Source organism: Sus scrofa, chromosome 10 (assembly GCF_054392235.1).
Source record: "Sus scrofa isolate SSC_HxYL_T2T_F1_AM1 chromosome 10, Sscrofa_HxYL_maternal_Yorkshire_Landrace_v2.0, whole genome shotgun sequence".
In the NCBI taxonomy this organism is placed as follows: domain Eukaryota; kingdom Metazoa; phylum Chordata; class Mammalia; order Artiodactyla; family Suidae; genus Sus; species Sus scrofa.
In genome coordinates, this window is record NC_139392.1 from 15,242,117 (window position 1) to 15,260,728 (window position 18,612).

Sequence of the window (18,612 nt, forward strand, 5' to 3'; positions counted from 1 at the left end):
TGTGTGTATGTGTCTGTCTCCCCCACTGTAAAATAACTACAGGAATGTAGGGATTTTTTTTTCTTTTTTATTCATTCTTTATCTCTAAGTTCCAGTACCTGGCATATACTAGCTGCTCAGAAAATACTGGTTGAATAAATGTATGACTTTGATATATTGTTCATAGAGTTTATAACCCTGTGAAATGATCTTTTCTCCATATTTAGTTGCTAATTTATTACCTATTCCTCCCACCTACCCACCGGATAAGAGCAGCATTTTCTCTGCCTTACTCATCTCTGTATCTCTGGAGTTTAGAGCAGTTCTTGGACTATAATAGGGGTGGAGTCGGTAAATAAGTGTTAAGTGAATAGATGACAACACATTCAGTTTTTAAAGAAGCTAAATTCTAGAGTGGAAACATTGTTGTAACAGAGAATAAGCAAGAGATTGTGAAATCTCCATAGAAACTGGGATCAGAAAGGACAAGTCTCAACTGCCAAGCCAAGAGTGTTGAAGTTAGATGTGAAATTTGAGATTAAAAAAACCTCTTACCATTCCCAAGTCAGGGGATCCCCCAGGTCTAGAGTGTAGTCTAAAGAAAATTTAGGGAGTTCCTGTTGCGGCTCAGCAGAAACCAACCCGACTAGTATCCCTGAGCATGCTGGTTCCATCCCTGGCCTGGCTCAGTGGGTTAAGGATCCTGCGTTTCGAGAGCTGCAGTGTAAGTCCCAGACTGAGCTTGGATCTGGCCTCGCTGTGACTGTGGTGTAGGCCAGCAGCAGCAACTCCAATTGACCCCTAGCCAGGGAACTTCCATACTCTGTGGGTGCAGCCCTAAAAAGACAAAAAGAAAACTTAGCGCATACCAGAGAAATTATACGGGGCATCCAGAAGATTACAAGCGTTCAGAAAATACTCCTTAATCAGATTTAGGATAGAAAGCCCACCCACTTCTTTGATAGGTATTCAAACTTCAGAACTACATTTCCCAGCATGCATCAGAATTATGGCTGTAGTTTTTTTTAAAGGACTACAACTCCCGGCATGCCGCACCCCGGGGAGGTGAACTACTCGCCCCGACAGGCCGGAGCAAGGGCCTATCAGGGGCGGGGCGGGGCGAGGCCCGGCTGCTTCTGGGCCCCAGAGCGGGTTTGACGGAAGGAGAGGCGCGGCAACGGCGGCGGCCGAGAAGGAGGAGGAGGATGGAGGCGGTGGTGTTCGTTTTCTCGCTCCTCGACTGTTGCGCGCTCATCTTCCTCTCGGTGTACTTCGTATCCTTGCCTAAGGCAGGCGGAGGCCGGCATAGGGCCCTCCGCCCAAGGGGCGGGCTGGGGTTGGGTCCGGATGGGGGACAGGGCAGGTGCGTGGTAGTGCAAGAGGCGGCCGCGCGGTACCCCCGGCGCTGGCTCGGCCCGCGGTGACCGATGTGGTGAGCCTGGGCGGGAGGAGGGCCTCGGCTGCTGTGCTTGGGCCGCTGGCCGCCCCTCCCCCGGGGGTCTGAGCAGGCCTTCCTCTTGAAGCGCCCGGCCTGGCCTGCCCGCCTCTGCTCGTCCCCAAGACGCCGGGACGCGCTGTGCCCAGCCTGGGGGCCTGGCACTTGGCCTGGGTTTGCTGCTCTCAGGGGAGAGGGGTCGCGGTTTTCCTCCTTTTTTGGCGCTCGAGAGTTAAAAGGGTCGCGGATTTTCTTGCAGTTCCCCTGGGCCAGGCCCTTCGAGGGATTCCCGGGGTCCCGAGAGCGGCGGCCCACGACCTACATCCCGGGGCGGTCGCTCGTGAACAGTCTCGCGCTGAGCCCGGTGGAGGCGATTTGCCGCCTCTTGTCATTCTCGGGGCGACACCCCGCGCTGTCCGCCCCTTTGTTCTCTCGGGTATTGAAACTTGTAGGGGCCTTTCACGTCCAGGAGTTGACTCATTCATTTCAAAAACGAGTGAAAATGTTTTCTGCACGACGCCGTTTCGTAGGCAGTTGTTGGGAAGGGCTTGTTGTAAGAACCACCTGCAGGTGATTTTTTTGGATACCCCTGTCGGTTGCACATCTGTGAATTGAGTAACTATACGCGAGATTTAGTTCTCAGTCATTTCTCAACTTTTATTCTTTTCCGTATCGGTACATGTTTGAAACTTCCGTATTTTGTATAGCTGTTCACGCTACAGTATTCAGACTGTATTTTCCGGGGCAGTAAATAGTCGTTGAAGTTAGCACTCTGGAAGATGTGGAGACTAAACTCTTCCCTATTCTTGAGGAAGCATCTAGGCTTCGTTGTCGCCCAGTGATATAATGCACAATCCAAGTGTAAGCTAGAAAAAAAAAAAATGAGATAATCTGCTTTTAATTTTTTTCCCTTGTAAATTGCAAGGGACCCTTTCTGACAGAATTAAACTTTTTGTTTGCCAGAGCATTTTGTTTAGGTTGATGGTACAGAGTATGTTTTCAGTGTGGCTTCATGCTTTGTTATGGATAGGCAACCTGTCCAAGTGGGAAGGGACAGAATTCGGAAACGGGACTCCTTAGTTATTTGCTATGCACAATACTTCACCTCTCTAAGCCTCAGTTTTCTCTTTATTTTTGTCTTTTTTGTTTTTTTAAGCCGCAGTTGTCTTTCTTTCTTTTCTTTTTTTTTTTTTTTAGCTTTTTAGGGCTGAACCCTCAGGTTCCCAGGCTAGGAGTCTGATGGGAGCTGTAGCTGCAGGTGTACACCACAGCCTCAGCAATGCAAGATCTGAGCTGAATCTGCAGCCTATACCACAGCTCACGGCAATGCTGGATCCTTAACCTACTGAGTGAGGCCAGGGATCCAACCCAAATCCTCATGGATACTAGTTGGATTTGTTTCCACTGAGCCACAATGGGAACTCCTAAGCCTCAGTTTTCTTATCTTTAAAATGGGGAGAGGAGTCTTTGGTAGCTGTTTGGGTTAAGAATCCACTGTTGTCACTGCTGTGGCTTGGGTCACTGCTGTGGTGCAGGTTCAGTCCTGGCCTGGGAACTTCTGCATGCCATGGGCGTAACAAAAAAATAAAATGGGAGGAATGTTTACTTCTCAGATGTATGTGTGCACAATGAGAGCGTGTTAAGCACCTAGCAGCCCAAAACCTGCCCCATGACTGATGTTTAGTAAATACTGCTCTGCCTTCTTCCTCCCTCACCCCTACTGAGCAGCAGTTTTTACTTTAACTGACGATTTGTAATGAGGAGAACTGCATTTTTGGGGCTTGGCAAACAGACTGAAAGGGCAGCATTGTTTAGAACATTTTGATGACCTAACTCCCTTTTGTGGCATAAGGAACCGAAGCTTAAATTTGGAGAAATGAAACTTAGATTTCTCTTACTGCAGTTTGGAAAACTAGGCTCGATAATTTAAAAAAGCCTTGGTTTATACCAATTTATGTACATAGACACAGGTGGAATATTAGACTCAGACGTTAAGTTACATTTAGGGTGTGTTTTGATGAACACATTACTGTATTTTGGAATAGTTGCACTAGCTTAATATTAGAGCCAAGAGGTGGAAAATCATCAGGGTATACATTCTATAAGGATAAGAGTTTTCATGGACATTGAACTGGGAAGAAAACGTGTAGAGAAGGAAAAGGGTGGATATTTAAAATCAGATTCAGGAAAGAGCAAAGCTGCAGACAGGTGTGTTCATGGCATTTCTGGGTGATGGAGGAATAGGCCATCTGGAGCACGTGGTTGATTTGGCCGGCAGCAGAAGGGCAGGTTTGGAAAGGCTGGATTCGATTAGATGTTGGAGGGTTTGAATGTTAGGGCAAGGAGGGCTTTCACTTTTATTCTCTAGGCAGTAGGGAGCCATTGAAGCATTTTGACATAAAACAAAGTGATGTATTAGGAAGATAAGCCTGCAGAGTGGGTTGGAAACAGAAAAGATTGGAAGGTAAGAAACCATCAGGGAATGGGTTCATCTGGGTTTTGAAATGGGTCGCTAATTGTGGGCAGGTGAAAGAAGGAATTAATGTAAGTGGTGCTAGAAAGAAATGATTGATAGGACCTGGTAGTGATTGATGATGAGATAGGAAGCATAAGGTAGAAATAACTTCCCATATTTTGAGCTGGGGCAAATGATGTTTGTGTCGTTAACAGAAGTAAAATAAACTAGAGGTGGAACAGTTTGTGGAGAAAGTGGTGATTTTTGCCTTTAGCTGTGTTGAAGTGATAAGGGGAATAGCCATACAGAAATGTTTAGAATTTAGTTGAGAACATTTACTTTTATCTTTTTTGTTGAATTTTTTCCATGGCATGTGGAATTTCCCAGGCCAGGGATCGACCCCGTGCCACAGCAGTGACAGCACCAGATCCTTAACCCCCTGCACCACTAGGAAACTCTGAGGACTTTTCCTCTTATGTCTGTCTGTCCCTAACATGTGACCATGCTAAATTTTATAGTTTTGAATCCTATTTTTTTCATATCTTAGGTCTTCAAAGATATTTTATGGATATATCATAAATAAACCATATTCTACTTTTAGGGATGTATATTTATAACATTTAAACTTTTTTTTTTTTGCCTTTACTAGGGCCACTCCTTCAGCATATGGAGGTTCCCAGGCTAGGGGTCTAATCAGAGCTGTAGCCACCGGCCCACGCCAGAGCCAAAGCAATGCGGGATCCGAGCCACATCTGTGACCTACACCACAGCACATGGCAACACCGGGTCCTTAACCCACTGAGCAAGGCCAGGTATTGAACCCACAACCTCATGGTTCCTAGTCGGATTCGTTAACCACTGTGCCATGACGGGAACTCCTAAACTTTTTTTTTTTTAATAGGTCTTATTTTTTATTTCTTATAGCCACTGTTTGACATTTGAGGAACTCAGGTTGAATGTTCTGGTATGGGTCATATTAGAATTGAGCATAGTAAGAGGACTATTTTGTGAAAATCATTTGTTGAAGGAACCTAAATGAGAAAATTTAGTTGTTTAATGAATGAACTTGAAGGAAATAACTAAATCTTTTCAATTCAAATTTAATTCTGCTTTGCAACTGGGATTGCTTTCTGAAACTCAAACATAATAATTGTTATAAAAGAAGTCTAATAATTCCTTATCTCAATCATCAGATAATTACCTTGTCTGATTTAGAATGTGATTACATTAATGCTAGATCATGTTGCTCAAAATTAAACAAGGTAAGACATTTCTTCATTTTCTGTGATAGAGTTTATTGTAGATAGTCAACATATTATATTTAATATTCATTAGAATGTTGGTAGCACTACTGTGTTTTGCAGTATTTCAGAAGACCTAAGTTGAAATTTTGTCCCTTTTTTTCCTTGTCCCTTTGTCACAATGGACAACATCATTACTTAGGCTAGGTAAAGGTTCATTATCAGGTTATTTGCTTTAGTCGTCTTTGTCCAAACTCCCACCTCCCTGCTCATGAAAAAAAAGCTCAGTCTGTCTTTTGTTGAATGAAAGACAACCTTCTTTTTGCAGCTTGTTGAGAAATGGAATTAGTTGATTTAAGGCCGTTTTACCTTTAGTATATAGTCAGAACTTTATATGGGCAATAAAACTCTGAATTGCAGAGCTTGTTGGGATATGGGGAAACAAGTTGGTCCTGATTCATTTTATGAGATGAATAGTCAGAAAAGCTTTCTGGATATAAAACTTCATATAAAAATATAATACTGGAGGTCCTGTTGTGGCTCAGCGGGAACAAATCCAACTAGTATCCATGAGGATGTGGGTTCAATCCCTGGCCTTGCTTAGTGGGTTAAGGATCCGGAGTTGCTGTGAGCTGTGGTGTAGGTTGCAGATGAGACTAAGGTCCTCCATGGCTGTGGCTGTGGCGTAGGCTGGCAGCTGTAGCACTGATTTGACCCCTAGCCTGGGAACTTCCATGTGTCATGAGTACAGCCCTAAGAAGCAAAAAAAAAAGGTGTGGCCTATTTGAAACTCCAGCAATGTGGGATCCGAGCTATTTCTCTGCAACCTACACCACATCTCATGGCAGTGCTGGATCCTTAACCCACTGAGCAAGGCCAGGAATCAAACCCGCATTCTTATGGATACCAGTTGGGTTCTTAACCTGTTGAGCCACAACGGGAACTCCCCATTGCAACATTTAAAAATTTCCTTATTTTTCTTTTTATCTGTTACTAATCTTTCCTGATAACATCTTTTCTTTTCTTTTTTTTTTTGTCTTTTTTTAGGGCAGCACCCGTGGCATATGGAAGTTCCCAGGCTAGGGGTCTAATCGGAGCTACAGCTGCTGGCCTATGCCAGAGCCACAGCAACGCCAGGTCTGAGCCGCATCTATGACCCACACCACAGCTCACGATAACGCTGGATCCTTAACCCACTGAGCAAGGCCAGGGATCGAACCTGCAATCTCCTGGTTTCTAGTCGGATTCATTTCTGCTGCGCCATGATGGGAACCCCTCCTGATAACATCTTTACACCCTTAAGTACTGTTTTCTACATGGTTCACATATATTAGAATAACCTATCAGTTGTCTTTTTCCAGGTGACATTTCTCCTCAAGACCTTCCATCCTCTTGCCGTAGTCTGGGCTGGTCCCTCGAGGCCAGGTTCACAGCTTCCATCCTGGGAATCCTGGTTGGATTCCCTGATTCTTAGAAGTCATGTCTTCCTTTCTCTTGGCTAACTCTCTTGTTTTGCTGGAGTCGCTTCTTGAGATTGGTACATGGGAATTGAATTTTGAGGCCTTGCATGTTTTAAATTGTCTTATGCTTTCCTTTGATTCAGTTTCTCTGAGTATAAAATTCTAGGTTAAAAGAGATTTTTTTTTCAAGTTTTCTTGGTCAAGATCTAAGTTCCAGCGTTGTTCAAGTTCGAAAGTCTGATGCCATTTTGATTTCTTATCTTTTTGATGGGCTCTCTGTCTCTCCCCTCCATCCCTCTCTTCATTCCAGCCTCTCCAGAAGTTTTAGAATCTTTTCTTTATCCTTGGTGTTTTGGAATTTTGCAGTGGTGGAACTTCATTTAGGCCTTTATTTATTTTTGGCCATTCCTGAAGCATACGGAAGTTCCGGGGCCAGGGACTGAACCTGTGTCACAGTAGTAGCCAGAGCCACAGAAGTGATAATGCTAGATCCTTAACTCCCCGAGCCAGCAGGGAACTCCTATTTAGGTCTCTTTCATTCATTGTTTTGGACATCTGAGAGAGTCATTCAGTCTAGGAAATTTTCTTCTATTCTTTCTTTGATAACATCTCCCCCTCTGTTTTCTCTCTTTCAGCATTTAGATTTTCTAGATAATTTATCTGATGAATTAATCTGCCTGTTCTTATTTTTGTCCTTTTATTTATTTTTGTTTTTTATTTTTTTTGTCTTTTTGCCTTTTCTAGGGCCGATCCCACAGCATAAGGAGATTCCCAGGCTAGGGGTCTAATCGGAGCTGTAGCCGCCGGCCTACACCAGAGCCACAGCAATGCAGGCTCCGAGCCACATCTGCAACCTACTCCATAGCTCACTGCAACGCCGGATCCTTAACCCACTGAGCGAGGCCAGGGATCGAACCTGCAACCTCATGGTTCCTAGTTGGATTCATCAACCACTGAGCCACGATGGGAACTCCTTTGATTTTTTTTTCTCCACCTTCTTGTTTTAAGGTTTCCTCTCTTTCATCTGAATTTTCTAGTATATATATCACTCTGTAAAAATTGTTAATTTTTTAATTTCTTTCTTTTTTTTTTTTTTTTTTTTCTTTTTGCTATTTCTTTGGGCCGCTCCCGCGGCATATGGAGGTTCCCAGGCTAGGGGTCCAATCGGAGCTGTAGCTGCCAGCCTACGCCAGAGCCACAGCAACACGGGATCCGAGCCGCGTCTGCAACCTACACCACACAGCTCATGGCAACGCTGGATCATTAACCCACTGAGCAAGGGCAGGGACCGAACCCGCAACCTCATGGTTCCTAGTTGGGTTCGTTAACCACTGCGCCACGACGGGAACTCCAAGGGTTTTTTTTTTTGTCTAATTTTTTAATTTCTGAAAGGTTTGTCTCTGCCCCCCCCGCCCCCGAGCTTCTTTAGGGCCACACCCATGGCATATGTAGGTTCCCAGGCTAGGGGTCGAATCCAAACTGTAGCTGCTGGCCTACACCACAGCCACAGCAACACAGGATCGAATCTCTGACCTATACCTCAGCTCATGGCAATGCCGATGCTTAATCCACTGAGCAAGGCCAGGAATGGAACCTGCATTCTCATGGATCCTAGTGAGATTGGTTTCTGCTTTGCCATGACGGGAACTCCTCTGAAAGCTTTTTGTTCTCTTGGTTCATGTTTGACTCTCTTAGCGCTCTGAGAATATTGATTATAGTTTTGAAATTTCCTTCTTTATACTTGTTTTTTCCAATTTCCTTTCTCTTTGTTGGAGGTTTTCCCCAATTTTTGACACTTGTGGCTACCTAGTCATACTTAAGAGTAAAGCACTAAAATGCTAATTGGAAGCTCACCTGGTGGTCCAGGCTGTTGACAAACTGGTAGATAGACTGAGGGTAATTGGTATCTATTTATTTTGGGGGTACCTGACATGGCAGTTTTTTTGCAGGTGTTTTCTCTTGTGCTGTTAAGTTACTCCAGAGGAGAACCCTCCAAATTCCTGCCAGGGTGACACAAGCCCAGTTTGAGTGTTCTGAGAACAAGTTAGGGGAAGAACACATTTTTAGGGAGGGAAGAGAAGAGAACAGAAGATTTGGTTCAAAGTCAGTAAACAAACGTTAATAATGTCAGGTATCGCTTCCTGAAACTTTTGTTTTAGGTTTTTGTTTATATAAAACGAAATGCAGCCCACAATAAGAAATACAAGGTTTGGAGTTCCCGTCGTGGCGCAGTGGTTAACGAATCCGACTAGGAACCATGAGGTTGCGGGTTCGATCCCTGCCCTTGCTCAGTGGGTTAGCGATCCGGCGTTGCCATGAGCTGTGTGGTGTAGGTCGCAGATGCGGCTCGGATCCCGAGTTGCTGTGGCTCTGGCGTAGGCTGGCAGCTACAGCTCCGATTGGACCCCTAGCCTGGGAACCTCCATATGCCGAGGGAGCGGCCCAAGAAATAGCAAAAAGACAAAAAAAGAAAAAGAAAAAAAAAAGAAATACAAGGTTTGAAAGCTATTGCTGTGTGGGTTGGTTGGCATGGAGGAGAGTAGTGGTATCATGGACTAACATTTATTGAGTTCTTACTTTGCGTGTGGCTTACGTATGTTATTTCATGTAATTCTGTATAACAATTTCCTGAGGTGTGAGAATCATTACCTACATTTTACACATGAGAAATTCATGACTTAGGGTAGGTAACTTTTCCTAAAATTGCACAGCTAATAAGTAGGACAGAACTTGGATTTTACTCCAGGTCTATTTGACTTTGCAACTTAAACATACAAGCATTATGTTAAATTGGTTACACTTTAAAAATGCATTTTAGAGAGCCTCCTTGCCTGCCCGCTTGCACCTCTCACAAGTGTCCTATCCTAATAAATCTATTTCTTGCCAAAAAAAAAAAAAAATGCATTTTAAAAAGTTCTAATTTATTGCAAATTAGGTTTAAGGCCCAGAAAATCCCTTCTTTGTTTATTAAAAAAAAGTATCTAGGAGTTCCTTTGTGTCACAGTGAGTTAAGGGTCCAGAGTTGCCACTGCAGCAGCTCAGGTCACTGCTGTGGTACAGGTTCAATCCTTGGCCTAGGAAGTCCATGTGCCATGGGAGCGGCCAAAAAAAAAAAAAAAAAAAAAATCTAAAATCTAAATGTAAGAGACCTAGGGCCAGTGTGTCTGGGTTTATGTTATATTGCTCTGCCTCCAAGTAGCTGTGTGACCTTGGGCAAGTTACTTTCTAGAGTTTTATTTTCTTCATTTGTACAAGTGGGGAGTGCGAGTTGCTGGCTCCAAAAATACTAGTAGAATAATCTCTACTCATAGGAGAGGAAGGCTGTTGGTGAATTGAGAATACAGCCACAATAGCCACAATAGCTGTTGATACATGAGAACTAGAATATTGCACAGTAAACGAAGAGCATAGATAAGGGCATTGGGTGCTATAAAAGCAATGGCTGGGATTCTCTTGTCCTGATCTCTTATATTCAATTTTGAGCTGATAGTGCAAGCTGTTAAAGTAGTTGTGTGTGTGTGTGTGTGTACGTAAGATGGTTTCCCTCAGGGTTCTGGAGCTTGGAAATATTTAGGATTGATATTCTGACTTGAAAGGCAGCATGTAAATGGATAGAAACCATCCCAGATTAGAGTAAGAGGCTTTAGCACAGATACTGGAATAGAGAATAAATAATACTCTATTTTTTTCTCTAGTTGTTATTCAGACCTGCTTAGTGAATGAATCTGAACCTTTGCTTAGGATCGAACGTAATTAACACTTGAGCGCATTGGTTTTAAGCTGTGCCCTGTTACGTGTGCACGGGGTAGGCAGTGAGAGCAGTGTACACATCTGGGACGTCCGAGGTTAAAAATAATTTGGAAACACTAGCTTGGAAGTCCTCTGAACGGTCTTTGATTTAGCTTCAAGTAAATGGAGGCAAACATTCAGGAGATGTAATATTTGGTTCTTCCCTTGCAGTGGGTCCTTCCAGAATTGGTCGGTCACACCATTGTCACTGTGTTAATGCTCATTTCATTGCACTGGTTTATCTTCCTTCTCAACTTGCCCGTTGCCACTTGGAATATATATCGGTGAGTACAGTTTGTTTATTGTTTTGTGTCAGGGCAGCTTAGAGGAAAAAAAAAATCTTTAAAATTTTGATAGCTTTCTTTTCTCCATTGAAACATGTACTGGTCAAAAAAACTGGGAGTTCCCATTGTGGTGCAGTGGAAATGAATCCAACTGGTGACAATGAGGTTGTGGGTTTGATCCCTGGCCTTGCTCAGTGGGTTAAGGATCTGGTGAACTGTGGTGTAGGTCAAAGACCTGTCTTGGATCCTGAGTTCCTGTGGCTGTGGTGTAGGCTGACAGCTGTGGCTCCAATTCAGCCCCTATACTGGGAACCTCCATATGCTGTGAGTGCAGCCCTAAAAATCAAAAATAAAATAAAATAAATGACAGCAGAATCAGCATAAATTTTTGTTTACCTTTGTGTATGAGCTTTTTTATTTACTTTTGTGAGACCAGACCTGAGGTCAAGCAGCAATTTGCATGGCCCAGTCTTGTAGTAAAAACAAATTTAGCTGTATAAATTTTAAAAATATGTAATGTTTAGTTGTGATGTCTAAAGATTTGTGAAATGTTTTTTCATTGTCTTTGAATATCTTTTTAAAGAGTGATCAAAAGCCTGAAACTATAACATGAGGTCTTTGTTATTTATCTGCAGTTTTATTTATTTATTTATTTATTTTTGGGGTCTTTTTTTTTGCCTTTTCTAGGGCCGATCCTGCAACATATGGAGCTTCCAAGGCTAGGGGTCTAATCGGAGCTGTAGCCACTGGCCTACGCCAGAGCCACAGCAATGCAGGATCCGAGCCACATCTGTGACCTACACCACAGCTCACGGCATCACCAGATCTTTAACCCACTGAGCAAAGCCAGGGATTGAACCCACAACCTCATGGTTCCTAGTCGGATTCGTTAACCACTGCACCGCGAAGGGAACTCCTCTGTAGTTTTAAATTAGAGTATATTTGAAATGCTCCAAGGAAAATTTGATTTTACATTTTGCATATTAGGTAACATAAACATTTTCACTTAACATATTTGGGGAATTTGTTCAAATACGGCTCATGGAAAGATTAATTCGTTGTAATTTATAGTTTGGCTGTTATACATTGCCAAGTTCTCGTGAAGAACTGTGGAATAACCTTGACAGACCTGGAATTATTTCTGTGTTAGTGGATTGCTCCTCTGCTGACTTTTTAGGTTTTATTTAAATTATTTATATCTAATTTTTTGGGTAAAATCATCAGCTGATTTTTAAGCTTGATTTCAAAAAGTGCGGCTATGGGAGTTCCCTTCATGGTTCAGCAGTTAACTAACCTGACTAGGATTCATGAGGATGCAGGTTCAATCCCTGGTCTCGCTTAGTGGGTTAAGGATCTGGCGTTGCCGTGAGCTGTGGTGTAGGTCACAGAGCTTAGATCCCACATTGCTGTGGCTGCAGTGTAGGTTTGGTGGCTATAGCTCCTATTCGACCCCTAGCTTGGGAAGTTTCATATGCAGGTGTGGCCCTAAAAAGAAAAAAATAAAATAAATTAACAAAAATAAAAAAGTGCAGTTAGAATCTAAGAAAGACATAGGGAAGATTAAAGGAGAGATCAGAGGGGCTAGTGTAGGAAGCACATGGAAAGGTGATGGAAGGCGGTGGAGACGAGGGAATGAGTGGATTCGGGGAATGAGCTCATAAAGATTGTGAGACCAGACCTGAGACAGGAAAGGTTTGTATATTGCTACCCCTGTAATTTATATAATGCTGTACATCAACTATATGTCAATAAAAAATGAATTCATTAAAAAAAGCCCAAACATATGCCTCTTTTCCAGAGGGTGGGTCCAGGAGGTAGAATATTTTTTTAAGTTACTTATTACTCTCCCACGACCATTCTGTAGACTAACACCCAAGCCAGGCTCAGCACTGGAAACAGACTAATTTACTCCTCAGGTGAAGTGTGACCCACACAGACTTTTTTTTTGGGGGTGGGGGGAAGCTGCACATACGGCATATGGAGGTTCTCAGGCTAGGGGTCGAATCAGAGCTGCAACACCAGGTCCCCAGCCCAGTGAGCGAGGCTGAGGATTGAACCTGTGTACTCATGGATATAGTCGAGTTCGTTAGCACTGAGCCACGATGGGAACTCTAACCTGTGTTTTTAAGAGTATATAAAGTTAGACATTGCATTGAGCCTAAACTATTTCTTGTCCTAAGAGGAGCTTTATTTAAACCACAGTAACATTTATTTTAAATCATTTCTGTTCTGTCTTCTTTAAATTGTACTTTTAACATAGGTACCATTTATAAGCCATGCAGATTTTTTTTTTTTTTTTTTTGCCGCATCCATGGCCTATAGAAGTTCCTGGTCTAGGGATTGAACTTGCACCATGGCAACTACAACACCAGAGCCTTAACCCTCTGTGCCACAAGGGAACTCTAGACCATGCACACTGAGACATATCTATTGATCAGTAGGAGCACCAAAGATGAGGCCTCTGTTCTAGATGTAAAATTTCTCTCTTTTTTTTAATGGCTGTACCTGCAGCATACGGAAGTTCCTGGGCCAGGAATTGAATCCCAGCCACAGCTATGATATACCCTGGATCCTTTAACTCACTGTGCTGAGCTGGAAACCAAACCTGCACTTCTGCAGTGACTCAGACCACTGCTGTCAGATAGAATCTCTGTTTTTAGTGTCATCTTGTCAAATGGAAATAATTATGTTTGACACTACTCTTCCAAATAAAGAGTTTGTGGAAGTGAAGGATATTGCATTCATTAGTTAAAACTTTGTAGATGAAGTTTCTAAGAACTTGATAAAGTTGGTTTGATTTGACAGGTGGGGTCCCTTCACCTGTGTCTCATGGAAAACAGCTATAGGTATCACCGATGCAGTAGTTTTCTGCAGGAGATGTAGTGAAAGAGTCTTAGTGCATAAGTACATAAAATATCCTTCTCTAGAGTACTACTGTATTTGTTTCAGAGGGCAGAATTTGCACCAAAAAAAAAAAGAAAATTAATGATATTTCATCTTTCAAAGGAAAACTGTCATGGCCTGTGACATCATTAGACCCTGTCCATATTTGGTATGAATTTAGGCTGCTATGATTGGTCACTTAAACCAAAATTATTATTGGCTACTTATTTTTAAATATTTATGTTGATGATTTGGTTTTCCTTCTAATTTGTGTGCATCCTTCGATTTGTCAGGTTTATTATGGTGCCAAGTGGTAACATGGGAGTGTTTGATCCCACGGAAATACACAATCGAGGGCAGCTGAAATCACACATGAAAGAAGCCATGATCAAGCTTGGGTTCCACCTGCTCTGTTTCTTCATGTATCTTTATAGGTGAGTTTACAGTCCTCCTGATATTTTCCTGGATGCCGTGACTGCTTTTGATGGGTGAAATATTACTGTACTGTAGGACTTTGTATTGGCATTGCAGAGCTTTTGGGGCTTATGTGAATTTCTTCTAGCTGTAGATTTTTTTATATCATGTCATTGAATCAGCATTCTGTCTGACCTGCAGTAGAGTTACTCTGTGTTATTAGTTATTCCTTAGCTGTTGAGGCTGTCAACATGCCTAAAGCTGTCTTTGCTGTTCTCTACCTGCCCTGGTATCCATCTGTGAAGTCTCACTCCTGTTATGAGCTTTAATAGAACTACTACCAGAGACTTTCCCACTCATGGGTCTTCTGGGATCATACCACTGGCAGCAGCTCTCAACAGCTTATATTGAGGTTGGGCTGATTGTTGTTGGCAGTTAGGGTTTAAATGTGATGCTGTTTTTCCAGGATGCAAGTGGTCTCTTCTGGTAAAATTGCATCAGTTTCCAGTTATAATGGATTGAAAGTAAGAACTAACATGAAGGATTGGCTCTCAGACACTGGAAGCCTTATGCAGTCCTGTTTTAAGCTTAAATTTATTACCTTCAGTTTGGAAGGTAGTCACAACATTGTAAATCAGCTATATCACAATAAAACTTTAAAAATGAAAAAAAAATTTGAGAGATAACATGCCACCTTTTCCTTTACCCATTAGAGAGCCACAGCATAGAGCAAAGAAGAGAAAAAAATTGTCATGTGTGTAGGATTTGATTAAACCTTTAAGAAACCGGAAGTCAGGCTCAACCTTAGCATCCAAGCTTAATTATATCATTCCTTTTTTTTTTTTCAAGATAAATTTTAATTTTCCTTATAGGCATAAAGACTAGAAGGAAAAAAACTTTTTCTGGACTCAAGTTTTATCACTCACAAGCTTCCTGATAATTAGAAACTGTACAAAGATAGGAGTTTAAAAAATTATTTTGTCTGAAATAGTTTAGAAGTTAGAGCCATTGTGGCCTCTGCCTGGAAAAGCAGGCTTCCTAAAATTCTTTTGCTATGTTAATTCCATCCATTAGCATAGATTAGATTGAAATTAGAGTTTAGGTGGCTTCCTTTTTACTCTTAATCTTATTTGCATTTCTGTATTTTAAAAAATAGGACAGAAAAAGCACACTGGTATCACTTTCTGGTCCTCATACCTTACCTCATTGCTAATGTCCTTACTTATTAATCCTGCCATTAAAGATGAAGAATGAAGACAAATTAATATTATGAGGACTTTGATACATCTGTTCTGGTTTTCATTCCTTTTTATTTTATTTTTTTTATTATTTTTTTTTTTTTTGTCTTTTTGCTATTTCTTGGGCCGCTCCTGCGGCATATGGAGGTTCCCAGGCTAGGGGTCCAATTGGAGCTGTAGCCACTGGCCTACGCCAGAGCCACAGCAACTCGGGATCTGAGCCACAGCTCACGGCAACGCCGGATCGTTAACCCACTGAGCAAGGGCAGGGACCGAACCCGCAACCTCATGGTTCCTAGTCGGATTCATTAACCACTGCGCCACGACGGGAACTTCTTCATTCCTTTTTAAAGTCAAATCATATGGAGGCGTCCTTACCATGTTCCCTTCCATTTGTCAGTTTCTGAGGCGACAGAAAGCACCTCGTTGGTCCTTTCTTCATCCTCTTCTCCCTGCAGGTTTTACACTCTTGGAGAGTAAACTAGAGCGGACATTCCTTGGGGCTTTGTTAACAAGAGCTGCTTGAGACATCTGGGGGCAAGGCCAGTGTGGTCACACTTGTGGGTGTAAATGGAGGCCTAGGGAGCAGGGTCTTGCTTTTAAAGTAACCTCGAAGTCTTGGGATTTGAAAACGGACACGTGTTTCTTGGCCCTCAGTTTTGAGTTTAATGCAGTGGGAAGATGCACTGAAGGTGGGATTGAAGAAATCGGGGAGCACTTTGGGGGCAGGTTTAAGGTGTGGTTCTTTGCGAGGAAATAGAAGGCGGGCAGTTCTGTGACTGGTTTGACTGAGGAGCTGCACTCCTCCCTGGCTGCAGACTTTCCTTTCTTTCCCTTCCTTTGCACTTCCCCTCTCAGCTTGTACTGCTGATTCCTTAGCATTCCTGTAGCTCACAGGATCAGGATGAAAGAGTAGGCTCAGAAGATGTCCTGGTAACCTGTCTGGTGTTTGCTTACTGTTTTATAAAAAGTGGTTTTGGAGTTCCCTGGTGGTTTAGAGGGTTAAGGATCTGACATTGTCACTGCTGTGGTTCGGGTCATAACTGTGGTGCATGTTCAATCCCTGGCCCAGAAACTTCTGCATGCCATGTGCATGGCCAAAAAAAAACCCCCAAACAAACCTGGTTTTAATTCTAAATCATCTGATTTCTACTGCAGGGATTTATGCTGCTCCTTTTAGGTCTCCCGCCACCGCTTGCACGGTACCTTGCACGGAAAATTCAGGCTTTATTAAGCAGAGTGAAAGGAAAAAAATGTCCATCTTTAGTGATTGGTGGAATCTGAGCCTTTGGTGTTTTGGTTAGGGGCTACCTGGTGGAATCTGGGCTCTAGACTTTCATCTAGAAACTTACCCTGGGTCACAGTGACCGCTTACCTCTCTGTGCCTCAGTTTCATCTGAAAATGGGACAGAAATAGTACCTACCTCATCAGATTGTGCTGTGGATTAAATGAGATGATGCACGTAAAGCACTTTGGCTTGTGCTAACTTCTAGTAAGCTCTTAAAAATCTCTCAAAAATATTAGTTACTACCATTAATTTGTGCGCTGAGTATACTCTTAGTTTGGTTAAGTTTGGGTAACTTCTCACTTAGACCATTCGTAATGTCAGGGTAGTTCTGTGGTTTTGGTCATTTGACTTCAGCAGAGCAAGGCTGATTCTAGTAAAAAAATGATAGTCTTATTGTTACATGTGGTGGTTTGAATAGAGTGTTTACTGCACGACCGCCGTGTGTCAGACACCGTGTAAGGCACTGCTGCGACACAAAGGAGCCGCACGGGATCCGTCAAAGCGGAGAGCCTGCTAACTGCAGTGCTCAGCTGTCGGTCGTCCTGGAATATGAAAGCCGTGATGTCCCCACCCTGCTCTTGTCTGGGAAGAGCTCAGAGCCCCGTGGTGGAAGGGAGGCTGAGGTGTGCGGGCCGACCAGGAGCTGCCCTGGGCTGGAGGCTGGCCTCCCAGAGGATGGCGCAGCCTGGGAGCAAGGGGCCAGGTTGATGGGGCAGGGGGATGAGCGGAGGGCTTCCAGGAGGAGGGACAGCGTGTGCAAAGAGCCTGTAATAGAGAATTAAAGTGGTCTTTTTGTGGACATGGCTTGTTTTTTTCTAAACTATAGCCCAACATTGCTTTTAGGTTATAATCTCCACCCCCACCTCTATCCCCATTTTCTTTTCTTTTCTTTCTTCTTCTTTCTTCTTCTGCTTCGTGCCCTAATATAGAGAGTCTTTCCTTTAGGATGATTGCTTTCTATTCAAATGAGTGTCCCTTGCTGAGCCATACGGGTGCCAGTCTGGGCAGACCAGACTCTGTGGGGACATTCCTAAGGAAACGTCAGTAACATTCATCTCTTCTCTCCACAGTATGATTTTAGCTTTGATAAATGACTGAAGCTGGAGGAGCCGTGGTTGAAGTCAGCCTACACTACAGTGCACAGTTGAGGAGCCAGAGACTACTTAAATCATCCTTAGAACCGTGACCATAGCAGTATATTTTTTCCTCTTTGAACAAAAAGTATTTTTGCTGTATTTTTACCATATAAAATATTTAAAAAACAAGAACTGAGTTTTTGTAGCTTTCTGGTTCTCAACTTCAGCGCGAACCCCAACATGTGAAGGTGTTTCTCATCATCTGTATGCTGAAGGTAGTGATTTGTATGTAGGAACAGGACTGTCATTCCAGCCTTGCCTGCCAGAGAAATAAAGGACACACGTTACAGGGAGAACGCGATAGAGGAGCACAGTGGCTCTGCAGGTCTCCTGACAAGTCAGTACAAAACATACAGTGAGCCTGGGCAAAGAAAGAAAGGAACTAAACCACCCTTTTGCCTATATTGTGGCAGCTTCCTATATTTAATGTGGGCCATAAGCTGAAAGTCTTTTCATAAGAATGTTAACAGAAAATAACATTTCAAAAAATGCATAGTTTGGAGTTCCCACTGTGGTGCAGTGGGTTAAGAATCTGACTGCGGGGGCTCAGGTTGCTGCAGAGGCGTGGGCTTGATCCTCAGTCCAGTGTAGTGGGTTAAGGGATCCAGCATTGCTGCACCTGCAGCGTAGATCAGAGCTGTGGCTCGGATTCAATCCCTGGCCCAGTTGCAGCCATATGTATGTATTTCTTTGCTGAATTGGAAAGCCTTGTACGTCACAACAGATACAGTGTAATTCCTCTTATAGAAAGGAAATCAAAAAAGCAAAATTTTATCAAGCACTCTCATGTAAAAGCTGCTGCTGGAGTTCCTTTGTGGTGAAGCAGGTTAAGAATCTGGCATTGTCACTGCAGCGGTTTGGGTTCACTGTTGTGGCATGGGTTTGATCCCTGGCCTGAGAACTTCCACATGCTGCCGGTGCAGCCAAGGGGAAAAAAAAAAACACCACCCCCACAATCATCCTCAAACCCTTACAATCCCACTGGCTCTTGATGGGTCTCGTTTCTGTA

The 18,612-nt window shown here is 43.1% G+C and overlaps 1 protein-coding gene and 1 long non-coding RNA gene across 3 annotated transcripts; one reads left to right on the forward strand and one right to left on the reverse strand.

Moving 5' to 3' along the window:
• Positions 1 to 1,129: 1,129 nt before the first annotated feature.
• On the forward strand, positions 1,130 to 17,732 carry CNIH4 (cornichon family AMPA receptor auxiliary protein 4). 2 transcript variants are annotated; one of them, XM_021064385.2, is made up of 5 exons: positions 1,130 to 1,253; positions 5,063 to 5,131; positions 10,531 to 10,643; positions 13,820 to 13,960; positions 17,538 to 17,732. In XM_021064385.2, exons 1-5 carry the CDS (start codon positions 1,185 to 1,187, stop codon positions 17,563 to 17,565), a joined length of 420 nt encoding a protein of 139 aa, XP_020920044.1. In that variant the 5' UTR covers positions 1,130 to 1,184; the 3' UTR covers positions 17,566 to 17,732. The 2 variants fall into 2 exon arrangements, with proteins under 2 accessions (XP_020920044.1, XP_020920045.1); XM_021064386.2 differs by lacking the exon at positions 5,063 to 5,131 and having other exon boundaries at positions 1,130 to 1,268.
• On the reverse strand, positions 2,586 to 9,696 carry LOC146398812 (uncharacterized). The gene is made up of 2 exons (XR_014817458.1): positions 8,991 to 9,696; positions 2,586 to 4,523 (listed from the first exon to the last, which is right to left on the reverse strand). It is a non-coding gene; the product is annotated as an uncharacterized LOC146398812 (long non-coding RNA).
• Positions 17,733 to 18,612: the final 880 nt, after the last annotated feature.